Genomic DNA, 12,889 nt, shown 5'->3' with positions numbered 1-12,889 from the left:
TTATCAGATAATATCTTTAGATAGAATTGTTAAGAATGGAAAGTAGGTTAAAAAAGACAGATAATCCAATTTTTCTTCAAACTTGACTTTGGCGAGATCAGAGTGAGGGCAACAGATGGTTTAAGGCAGGGGCTTGCCAAGTAGTGCACAGACAGACACATTTGTAAGGGTCGGGTCCGCCACAGTGCAGGTCACACAGCCTGAGTGCCTCTTCACCCAGCAGGTGAATTTATTCACCCACGAATAAATTCACATTGTCATTACTGCCCAAATCCTGTGGGCCCGTGTCCTTCACTTGTATAACTTTAGGGCCTTGGGAGAAATTTTCCCAAGGTATTCCTGGGCTTCCTCCAGGGTTTTTTGTTTGTTTTTTTTTTTTTTTTTTTTTTTTTTTTATTGTTGGGGATTCATTGAGGGTACAATAAGCCAGTTACACTGATTGCAATTGTTAGGTAAAGTCCCTCTTGCAATCATGTCTTGCCCCCATAAAGTGTGACACACACTAAGGCCCCACCCTCCTCCCTCCATCCCTCTTTCTGCTTCCCCCCCCATAAACTTAATTGTCATTAACTGTCCTCATATCAAGATTGAGTACATAGGATTCATGCTTCTCCATTCTTGTGATGCTTTACTAAGAATAATGTCTTCCACTTCCATCCAGGTTAATACGAAGGATGTAAAGTCTCCATTTTTTTTAATAGCTGAATAGTATTCCATGGTATACATATACCACAGCTTGTTAATCCATTCCTGGGTTGGTGGGCATTTAGGCTGTTTCCACATTTTGGCAATGGTAAATTGAGCTGCCATAAACAGTCTAGTACAAGTGTCCTTATGATAAAAGGATTTTTTTCCTTCTGGGTAGATGCCCAGTAATGGGATTGCAGGATCGAATGGGAGGTCTAGGTTGAGTGCTTTGAGGTTTCTCCATACTTCCTTCCAGAAAGGTTGTACTAGTTTGCAGTCCCACCAGCAGTGTAAAAGTGTTCCCTTCTCTCCACATCCACGCCAGCATCTGCAGTTTTGAGATTTTGTGATGTGGGCCATTCTCACTGGGGTTAGATGATATCTGAGGGTTGTTTTGATTTGCATTTCTCTAATATATAGAGATGATGAACATTTTTTCATATGTTTGTTAGCCATTCGTCTGTCATCTTTAGAGAAAGTTCTATTCATGTCTCTTGCCCATTGATATAAGGGATTGTTGGCTTTTTTCATGTGGATTAATTTGAGTTCTCTATAGATCCTGGTTATCAAGCTTTTGTCTGATTGAAAATATGCAAATATCCTTTCCCATTGTGTAGGTTGTCTCTTTGCTTTGGTTATTGTGTCCTTAGCTGTACAGAAGCTTTTCAGTTTTATGAAGTCCCATTTGTTTATTTTTGATGTTGTTGCAATTGCCATGGCAGTCTTCTTCATGAAGTCTTCCCCCAGGCCAATATCTTCCAGTGTTTTTCCTATGCTTTCTTTGAGGATTTTTATTGTTTCATGCCTTAAATTTAAGTCCTTTATCCATCTTGAATCAATTTTTGTGAGTGGGGAAAGGTGTGGGTCCAGTTTCAGTCTTTTACATGTAGACATCCAGTTCTCCCAACACCATTTATTGAATAGGGAGTCTTTCCCCCAAGGTAAGTTCTTGTTTGGTTTATCAAAGATTAGGTGGTTGTAAGATGTTAGTTTCATTTCTTGGTGTTCAATTCGATTCCAAGTGTCTATGTCTCTGTTTTTGTGCCAGTACCATGCTGTCTTGAGCACTATGGCTTTGTAGTACAGACTAAAATCTGGTATGCTGATGCCCCCAGCTTTATTTTTGTTACTAAGAACTGCCTTAGCTATACGGGGTTTTTTCCGGTTCCATACAAAACGCAGAATCATTTTTTCCAAATCTTGAAAGTACGATGTAGGTACTTTGATAGGAATGGCATTGAATAGGTAGATAGCTTTGGGAAGTATAGACATTTTAACAATGTTGATTCTTCCCATCCATGAGCATGGTATGTTCTTCCATTTGTTAATATCCTCTGCTATTTCCTTTCTGAGGATTTCATAGTTTTCTTTATAGAGGTCCTTCACCTCCTTCGTTAGGTATATTCCTAGGTATTTCATTTTCTTTGAAACTATGGTGAAGGGAGTTGTGTCCTTAATTAGCTTCTCATCTTGACTGTTATTGGTGTATACAAAGGCTACTGACTTGTGGACATTGATTTTATATCCTGAAACATTACTGTATTTTTTGATGACTTCTAGGAGTCTTGTGGTTGAGTCTTTGGGGTTCTCTAAGTATAAGATCATGTCGTCAGCAAAGAGGGAGAGTTTGACCTCCTCTGCTCCCATTTGGATTCCCTTGATTTCCTTGTCTTGCCTAATTGTATTGGCTAGAACTTCCAGCACTATGTTGAATAGTAAAGGTGACAGAGGACAACCTTGTCTGGTTCCAGTTCTAAGAGGAAAAGCTTTCAGTTTTACTCCATTCAGTAAAATACTAGCTGTGGGTTTGTCATAGATAGCTTCAATCAGTTTTAGAAATGTGCCACCTATGCCTATACTCTTCAGAGTTCTAATTAGAAAAGGATGCTGGATTTTATCAAATGCTTTTTCTGCATCTATTGAGAGGATCATGTGATCTTTATTTTTGCCTCTGTTAATATGGTGGATAACGTTTATAGACTTGCGTATGTTAAACCAGCCTTGCATCCCTCCTTGATTTTTTTTTTTTTGGATAAGGACAAAAGAGGCCTGTCTGAAGCTCTCTTACATCTAATTCAATGGGTATGAAATAGTTCCCTTTAAATCTCTTCTCCTCAGTCTCCTCAATCCTCACTTTGGTCATAAAATAAGCTCCTTGCCTACATTTCAGAAGAAGACTAGAAATCTGAACTCAGTCATGGAGTGTGCTGTGTACCCCACACATGCATAGCTTCAAGAAGAGGATGGTGTTATGTGCCACCCTGGAATACATGCAAATTATCCCTCAAGACATAGATAGTTCCAAGTGCCATCACCGTGGCACTTTGGGAAATGACACAGCCAAAGGATGCTGTTCGTCACAAGCCACAATGGTTGTCCTCACAGACGTCCCACTGAAAGGCATGAGCAATCTCTAAAGCTGACCTCAAGGGAGGCCTGCCCTCCACTACCTTGAGAGCTGCAATGACAACAGATCCAGAAAGAACCTCCCACACCTCTGGAGGGGGGCAGAGCTGGTGTTGATGCCACAGCTAGCCGAGTCCCAGGCGGACGGGTCTAAGTGGCTCTCAAATCTACTTCCAACAATTCTCAGACCCAAAAGCCAATACAGAAATTAACAAATCAGCACCATTCTTTATTATACAGGTTGGATCGCATTGGCCCCCCGTTTAAAACATTTGAGGACCCCTGAGAACGTGCCTATTTTATATAAGCTTTTTGCAAAGAGGAGAGGGGACAACAGCCTTTTCCAGGAGTAGTTTACAATAGTCTTCGATTGAGAAACACCCCCGGGATTCTGCTCTCCCTACATCAACCTGGAAACTGCAGAAATGAACACAGAAGTAATCATTTTTACCTTCTTCAGGTCCCTGTGGGTATTTAGGGAGTAGCTTGCCCACTGTTCCATTTTATTATATACTTTCTCTAGAACAATTTGTTGAAAGTCCACTCAACCCCTGTTATTTCTTCTAACTCTGCACAACTGGAAACTTGGGTGTTGATGGAGGGAGAGCTACAACAGGCTTTTAGAGGTGTCAAGAGAAAGTTCCAAGGGCTACCTGAATGGGAGACCAGAGACCCAAAAGTAGGTCCTGAAAGACAACTTACTGGATGAATTAGAATCTGCCACCGCTCAGCTCAGAACTCACTAAGGGAGTGTGGGTGGACAGAGGGACAAATGCAGATGCAAAAACAAATGGCATACCCCTGGGTTCCGACAGGACCCTGGGGATTGGGCGGTAATGAGCTTCTGCCACCCCCTAGCAATGCCGTGCCACTTACACCTCTGCCTGCTGGGATGGGTTTATGGTCACAGCCTGTTCCCAGAATTTTCGGAGGGTTCGTGGCAAAAATTTTAACAAATACCAATGCTAAGGAAGTAAGCCTTCCTCATTGCTGTCAGGGCGGTCTTTGAACCCATTACCAGGTAATTTAAAATGCCAGCTGGGATGTCACACCCTAGGATATTACATCCTGAAAAGGAGAGTACGGAAAAGGTGTGGTGGGGTATTTATGAAGTAAGCCATGAAGGCCAGGGACAAAGAGGGGCTGACACCCCTTCTCCTCCTCTGTAGCAGCCTATGTTTCCTTCTGCTTATAAATATTTTCAATGTGCCTTGACTAGAGGGAATAAATGTGACTTCTGTTTAAATCCAGGAAAATGCTAAAGATCCACTATAATACCCTCGATAGTGAACTAACATTCCATGTTGGAAGAGGACTGTCTGGTCACTTGAGAAATAATAGCTGGGTTGGCTATCAACGTTTCTGTTCAAGAACTTAGCTGCTCAGTTCTCAGTAAGGGCTTCCCTTTTCTGAGGAGCTTGACTCAAAACCACAATGAAGAACTGATATAAAGAAGTTGGGAGTTGCACACTCTGCCGAGATTCCCTGCACAGTCAGGGGAACGCTTCCGGTCTCTGCGTTGTCAGTGGAATGCCCAAATGAAGGCTGCCCAGGCCTGGTCATTCCATGGCTGTGGCTATGGCTGTGGCTATGGGATTCAGTGCTTTAGACACAAGTCCCTCCTCAGCAGACTCGCCACAGAGCCACAAGGGCTTTGGGACTCAGTGGTCCTCTGGGTGTATATTCTTTTTCACAAACCCCATGGTATTGGAATGAGTCTAAAAACGCACCAAAAATACACCCTGCAACCAACCTGCTTCACTGAGAAGAGCCCAGTTCATTCCTTATCCTGTCTAAGGACGGGACTGATCACACTGAGGGCAAGAAAGCTGCCTCTCCAACTACAGATGAGACAAAAGAATGGTGTGCACAGACAGGATCCTCCAGAAACTGCCCCAGGTCAGGAGCCGAGAGGAACAGATCCACAGGCTGGGAAACAAGACTATTTCAACAACTCCTTTGTTTTACTTCTGAGAAACCAAAAAAAAAAAAAGACCAAGATTGGGGAAACGTACACAAACGTGCTTGCTAGGGCCCATTTAAATACTGCAAGGGGGCTCAAGGTGAAGGCGCGAGACCTGAGCACTTCCGGGCAACCAGGCCTGAGCTCTGAGGTGGCACTTCTGAAACAGGGCTGCCTGGAGGGCAGCATATGTCCACAACATATGTCCCTTGGTCTTCCCACTCCCGACATCTCAGGCTCCCTTAATGTGGCCATTCAGCCTTTCATCCAGGGAAGCAAAGCCAACTAGAGGGCCCAGAGCGGCAGGTCAGGAAACAGAAACCCAGGCCTCATACAATATCTTGAATCCTCGGGCTCCTGGGAAGGACTTCTCTGTGGGTGCTGGTGTCAATGAGCAGAGTCATGCCACTATTGTCCAAGTGACTGTTGAATACTGTCTCTATGAGAAGAATTCGATCAGGTGTCTATTTATTTATACCTTTCCTCCACCTGTAACAGAGGCTCTCTCATTATCCCCATTTTCCAGGTTATTGAGGCTCAAGTAGGTCAAGTCACCAGGAGCTGATGAGTAGCAGGTTCAAGTTCAAACCCAGGCCTTCTAACTCTAAGTACAGCACACTTTCTGCTGAGCCTCAGCTGTCCACCACCCATGCTCAGCCTTTATACTCTGAGGTCACAGAGCAGAGCAATAGACACTGAGGACCATCAGTGTCATTTATTTTAAATAATGCGAGCCATCAAGGCACCTGCCCCCCCTGCAATCCCTGCTTGCCACACCCCACCTGCCCTGTAGCACCCACGACTGGGTTTATTTATGATCCACGTAAATAACCACTACCATAGTGGGTTCCTCTCTCACATGACTAATTTTTACAGCACCTTAAGATGAAATGGATTGCTGTATTTATAGTAAGAAGCAGAATTAGCATCAGGTATTTATTTCTTTCTTTTAAAAACCATTAACCTCCTAGACAAAAATGCTCATGCTAAATAAAACACTACTTGAGTAGGCAATTCACTAAAGCAAAACCCAAGCTTGATTAAAATAATTTTCTCATTGGTTGGAGCCACATAGTTAACCCGGGGCACTAAGTATGTATAACTGTATTATTAATAACAATAGCTAGTAGTTACTGGGCATTCATTATGCACCAGATAGTGTTCACAGGGCTTTACAAGTACTGACTCCGTTAATCCTCATAGCAAAACTGAGGTAGATACTATTACAACCCTGGTTTTAAAATGAAGAACTGAGGCACAGAAAGGTTAAGTAACCAGCCCAAAGTCACAGAGCTAGTAAGAGGGAGACATACGGATGAATCCCAGGTCTTCTGACACTCAACCAATGAACTGCAGTTGCCCTAAACATCTGCCATCCTCCACCTTGGAGTTTTAACCATCTAACTTGGAATTTGGTTAAGCAGTGATCCTTCTCATGCTAACTCATGAACACTTAGATTACACAAAATACAAGTGTCTTCAAACCACATCAGTTCACCTATCCTATGAATCAAGGTCAATGATTTCACTTTTGTTTCTGTTTATTATCTATTTTGTGGAGAAACAGAAACTGAAAACAAAAATAAATTTATAAAGCAAGGATGCTATCTTTCTGAACTATAGATCACCAAAGGTGACTATTTCTGGGAAGGAAGAAAATATAGCTTGTCTTTAGGGGAGACGGGGTTCCAAATCCATGTGTAAGCCATGCAATCAAAAGTACCACTGTGTAAAATAAATGATATATGCAGGAAGGTACAGAATAGAATAGAGTACATATGCAAAATAGAAATGAAGCACTAGCTATCCATCCTTCGATTCAACTTTGTAGAAACAAGCTTATTAAATGATGTATGTAGTGAAATCTGAGCAACACTGCTACTAGGGAGCGAAGTCTCCACCTTTTCTACATGAAATGCAGCTATATCCTCATCGTCTTTGCAACACTACACTCACTAATTCCCAGGCCAGTCTGCTACGTGAATCCGATCCCTGATCAAGGTAGCAGAACTCAAAGTTCACTTTTAGATACACAAAATAAATTCACAGACATCCTCTTGCTTGAGCTGCCTTTACCCAGAGGTTCATCAAGGCTTCACGCACTGTCCAGCGAAACACAGAACAGCACCCTTCCAGCAGGACACAAGATGAGCTCTAAATGCTGAGCAATTGATCAGCAAGGCTAGCCGCTGCAGGGAGGCCTGGCAGTCATCCCTTCCTCGAGGTGTCTAAAACTGAAGCTGAGACAGTAACAAAATTCAGGAAAGAGCTCCGGCTCACTTTACAACCAATTGGGTTCCTTCTGTTGTTAAACAGACAAATGAAATCCCTCTCAGAAACAAAGGTAAGTACAAGAAGCTAGTTGAAAGGAATTCTCACGCATGCATTTTTTTCTCCCCTCAATAATTATTAGCTAAACATTTTAAACCAAGCTGTAAGGGGAGGAGGGTAATTTTATTTCCTACTACCTGGGGCTACATAATAATTATGCAAGTGGCAGGGAATTTGTCACTTTGAGTAACCATAAGTGCATAAAATAATTTGATTCAGTGAAATACAGTTACCCTAGTCATCATACCAATTTGACAAGGACTTTAAAAATTCTCCCAGCTGTCTCCTCGGTTAGATAAGCAAAAACCCATCTTCAAAATGATGCTTCTTTAGGGAAAAGAATAACAAAACCAGCAGTTTCATCTTATACATTAATTGCAAGCCCACTGAATGTTCGTTCCCAGGCCTAAAAATTAGGTGACTATCAAGAAGTGACACGTAGAATTGTTAACCACACTCAATGATCTGTGTGGTTTTGTCACCACAACCTCAGACTTACATTGGCATAACGATAAATAGGAAGCTACCTACCCCCAGTTAATAGGAATGGCCTGCGTGCTCCATGCAGGACACTAGACTGGCCTTTTTTCAGTTTTCATGCTGAGGAAAATCAAATGCATTTGTATGTGAACTGTAACTTCCCAGAGAAGTCAGAGGTTTTAATTTCCTGTACACATCCTTATCTACACCAGTCCTCTATAATTTGATAACTTACAGAAATCTCTATCTGGAAGGCTACCCTCAGTGAATGGCTTGAAACATCTCAGAGGGTCTCTATAAAGCACAGATAAAGTACACACAAAATGACTTTCTCTCCCTATATTTCCCACATGCCTGTGCCCTCTCCAAACAATCCAAGATTTAAGCAGATGTCACAACCTTGCACACAGGTCAGTTCAGACTGGGGTCACCCAAGGTGAAGACCCAAGGAGAGGAGAGTGTTCTACCGATGATGACTATCAAACCAAGCAGGCCTCTCCACTTATGCCAAAAAAATTATTTCACAGTCAGTCAGGAAGTTGAAGTGACTTTGATATAGAACAGCCCTGTGACTGTTGTCTTATATGAAGCATGATTTCTAGTTAAGACATTTGCAAATGGAACATTTTGGAATCCACAGCTGGCCCAAGCCATGAGTCTGGCTGTCAGGATCAGTGTTCTCTGCCACTGCCTGGAAGGCCTGGACACCAAGGCAAACAGTTACAGGTCCCCAGACTAGCCCAACAACTGGCAGCCTTCTCATATACAGTACAATTCTCCCATGAATTTCTTCTTCTCTAGGACGATGGAAAGTGCTCTCTCTCTCTCACACAAGCGTGTGCATACACACACACACACACACACACACACAAAGTCTTGCTTTTAAGCTGCTTCTCAAATCGCAGGGAATTTCCTGCTTCAGTTCTGCAATTGAGAAGCCTATACTAGTGTCATTGAGGACATCAGGGAAATCTGTCTTTTCAGAAAGAAAAAAAGGGAAATGAAGTGAAACCTGCAAATATTTTTTTAAGGCATATGGGGAGACAAAATAAGAAAGTAGCTACATGGACTTTTGGAATCAGATAGGAAATAATGTCATTGGCATAGAATTTGTAATCACCCTCCTCACTATGAAAAGAAGCAATGTTGGCAGTGTCCCAAGGCAAGGCCTTCCTCAGGTATCTGAAAATGCTTCATTAGAGAGGCAGGCTGACTGCCAACATAAAGATCACAGATTACACACATCTTGCACGTGGACCCTGCTTGTGTGATACCTACAGACACAGGGCCTTAGGTTTCCTAAGAAAGCCATGATGATGAATTAAAAAGAAGAAATTTGCCTTTCCTGCAAACTGCCTACATTCTCCAATTATTCAGAGAAGTCTCTCGTGGCTGAAAAACAAAAAACTTTTTCTTCCTACCTCCAAATAACAGATGAAGAGAAAACTCTCAAATGGCCCAGGAGAGCAAAGCCCATAGCTAGCTGAAGCAGTCAACCCTGGCAAGCCAACTATTATTTTCACCTTGTTCAGATGGCCAGGGAAAGCCGAGGGCAGCCAGGCAAAGCAGAGCCCTGAGAACTTTATGCCTCCATTCCTAATAATCAAAATGAATTCAATTTCCTAGGCCTGTCCTTTCTTGGGCCTCCATCTGCTCTCCGTGAGTCACCTGTTGACTCCTGTTACCCGACCCCACTGAACCAAGCTTTCCATCAGCCAGGGCTAGAGAGGCCAGGATGCCTCCACCTCTCCTGCCTGCCATCCACCTGTTCTGGGATTAAAATCAACCTTCTATCTCATCGGGCCAGGCTGTAGAAGTCCACCATGGCAGGAGCATGCAACTTCTTTTTTTTTGAGACAGTCTCACTCTGTTGCCCTAGGTAAAATGCTGTGGCATCATGGCTCACAGCAATTTCAAACTCTTAGGCTCAAGAGATCCTCTTGCCTCAGCCTCCAGAGTAGCTAGGACTACAGGTGCCTGCCACAACACCTAGCTAGTTTTCCCATTTTTAGTAGAGACGGGGGTGGGGGGGGCGGTCTCACTCTTGTCAAGCTAGTCTTGAACTCCTGAGCTCAGGTGATTTACCCACCTTAGCCTCCCAGAATGCTAGGATTATAGGAGTGAGCCACCACTATTTCTTAACTTTCTAAAGCAGCTAGACCATTCATCTAGTTGAAGCCCAGCTTTATTACTTTGTAAAATCTTTAGAACATTGCAAGTGAAAAATAATAAGCCTACGTCTTAGTGTTTGCACATATGAATAATGCACTCTACTGGGCAAAATTGGTTTTAGACAAACTATTAAACTAGAGGTAGCTGTTGATATACTAATTACCTCCTTTTAAACATAACCCAGTTAGGTATTATGTATATTGCATATGCTATAGTACAGACCCACATATATTTTATTAATGTATATTTGCATCTTCTATGTGTACCTATTTAAATATTTTAGCAGTAAAATTCTCCCTAAGGAAGCTCAGATAAACTCCAAAACCATGGTTACCCCTGTTCCCAAAACTATGTATAACTATAGATGAAATGAATACATTTTATAAAACAGAAAAGGAAAATGTGCTCCTGGCGACAGCATTCACTTACACCATAAAAGTTATGGATGCATACAACAGAAATAAAGATGTAAACACCTTTCGTCTCAATTGGATCAACAGCAATGTATTTGACTTTCAAAAGCCCTGGAATTCTGTCATCCCAAGAACAGACCTGAGTTTCAAGACCCAACTCATATCTACACAACTTACCCAACACCAGAGACCAAGCACTGCTCGTACTTGCTTTAAAAGCAAGCCTGGAGAATTGAGAGACTGTTTATGAATGATACAGGGCCTCCAACGTCTGGCTGTTAATTAACTTTAATTCAAGGCCAGGGAAGAGAGATTAAAGGCAACATCAGGATGCCGGCTGATCTACCTCTGGATATGGTTATCCAACAGCCAAAGTCTTGTCCTATTCTAGCTCCATCAAACTTGCCCAGGAACACTCAATGTCTAGGACATTTGATTCCAGTTTCGGGTCACTAGCCAAGTAATGATTTAATACTATAAACTCTCAACAATCTTTTTCTGTTTCAAGAGGCTTGTCCTTGGGTCTGGAAGTGCACTCCCTGGAACTCAAATTGGGACCACCTGAGCAGGGCACGTGAAAGCCACAAAGTAGGTGCTTGGCAGTGCTGAGTCATTACAAGCTGTTTCCTCTGAAGCGACATGCACCCAGGGGCCTTTTGGGCATTAATATCCACTTTCTGGAAGCAAATAAAATACATGCACATTGAACAAAATGATGCAACCCTCTGTGGCCGAGAGACAACGGTAGGGGATAAAGCTCTAAGAGTGGGTAGCAAGGAACTACACAAACTCGCGGCTGCTCTCCAGGGACTGTAACTTTATCCCAGATGCTGAAAGGTGGCTATTGGGATATGGAATAGGAATATCCCCCCTGCAGACCCCGCAGATCAGACCCGCACTAGGGTACGTTTTACTTTAAGCTGTTAAATCCCCCTCTAATTGGCGGATGGGAAAAGCGCCCGGAGAAAATGATGCATAATGGATGTGTTCTCCAGGAGGATGGACTAGCGAGTGGCGGACGCGGGATGCTAACTGGCCGTTCTTCCCATGTGCAGGTCATCTGAAAACCCGATGTCTTCCTCTCCAAGGAGGCTCCCGAACTCACCATCTGGCTCCACTTTCAATAGGGGAAAGGAATGGTTTCACGCCCACCTGCCCACGGCCTCTCCTCCCCGGCACCCCTTGCTCCCCGCCGGGCGCGCGAGCTGCTGCCGGCATCCACGGTCCCGCCCGCTCCCCGCTCGCCGAGCGGCCCCGGCCGGCAGCTTCCCCGGCGGCCGCCTCTGCACCACTCGCCAACCTCCACGCCGGGCCGAGGTCATGCCCGCCTGCCCCCGGCGCCTGGACGGCCCCCTCCTCGTGCCAGCCAGCCACCCGGGAGCCGCGCTGGGGAAGGGGCCCGCGGCGGAGTTAACACGGGGACTCACCAGGTAGGCACCCACCGTGCCCTGAGCCAGCATCAGGGCGCACTCGGACACCAGAAAGATCTTGATGTTGGAGAAGCAAGACACCTTCTTTTTCTTCTTCTTGTTCCTCTGCGCCTCGTCCCCCTGCAGCTCGCCGCTCCGGCCGCCGCCCGATGAGCCGCCCGGCTTCTTCCCCTGCATCCTTCCCCCGCCGCCGCCGCCGCTTTCCCGCTCGCCCCGGGTGTCGGGGCCGCTGCTGGGCGGGGGTGAGCGCTGCGAGTCTGCGTGCCGTCCCCGCCCCGGGCCCGCGGCGGTCGCCCCCGTCCTGCCGGGGCTGGAGAGGTGGAAGGCACAGCTCCTCGCCGCCGCCGCGCTCGCCCCCTGCCTCCGCCTCCGCCTCCGCCTCCGCCCTCCCCTCGCCTCCTCCTCCGACTCGGGCTGTGCCAATCACAGGGACTCCTCGCGCCGCCCGCCGCCGCCGCCTCGCCTCCCGCGGACGCCCGCCGCTGCCATCGCCTGCTTTCCCTGGCCCACCGGCTACGCCTGTCCTCACCCCCGAAGTCCCAGCCGCGAAGGTTGGGGCTTGGATCTCCGCTGCGCGCCCTCGCCGCCGCGCCGCTCCGCCCTGCTTGTACGCCCCGGGGAAAGCAAGAGGGGAACGGACTGGGGGCGCTGGGGGTGGCCTGGTGGCGGAGGTTGGGAGTGTTCGGCTGCCGAGAGATATGGGGATAGCGGGGCGTCTTTGCAATTTAAGGGTGACCTAGAGGTAGGCAGGCGGTGCCCGGCCCCCGGGTGGCGCTACGGGACGCGGGGCGCAGCGGCGGAGACTGTAGTGCTGCCCCCGGGCGCCGAGACGCGGGTGCGGAGGCGCCCCCGGCGAGGCTGGGACCTAGTGTTCGGGCACAGAGCTCTAGGCCGGAGAGGAGGCGCTGTTTCCGGGAAGACAGAGTACGGAGTACCCAGAAAGGGCTTGGCGCGCGCTCTTCCCCTCCACTCGGGGATTTTTTGGGACAGATGTTGCGCTCTGGGGC

The 12,889-nt window shown here is 45.9% G+C and overlaps 1 protein-coding gene across 2 annotated transcripts in view; it reads right to left on the bottom strand.

Annotated features, from left to right (window-relative positions):
• Window positions 1-12,231, bottom strand: part of SLCO3A1 (solute carrier organic anion transporter family member 3A1) — a 273,335-nt gene extending 261,104 nt beyond the window's left edge. For both annotated transcript variants that reach the window (XM_053581751.1, XM_053581752.1), the window contains exon 1: window positions 11,880-12,231. In XM_053581751.1, coding sequence (XP_053437726.1) covers window positions 11,880-12,059 — 180 coding nt within the window. In that variant the 5' untranslated portion in view covers window positions 12,060-12,231. The remainder of the gene's footprint in view (window positions 1-11,879) is intronic.
• Between the last annotated feature and the right edge of the window lie 658 nt (window positions 12,232-12,889).

This window comes from Nycticebus coucang, chromosome 2 (genome assembly GCF_027406575.1).
Source record: "Nycticebus coucang isolate mNycCou1 chromosome 2, mNycCou1.pri, whole genome shotgun sequence".
Taxonomy (NCBI): Eukaryota; Metazoa; Chordata; class Mammalia; order Primates; family Lorisidae; genus Nycticebus; species Nycticebus coucang.
The sequence above is the reverse complement of the archived record's forward strand: the minus strand, read 5'-3'. Positions and strand labels throughout refer to the sequence as shown.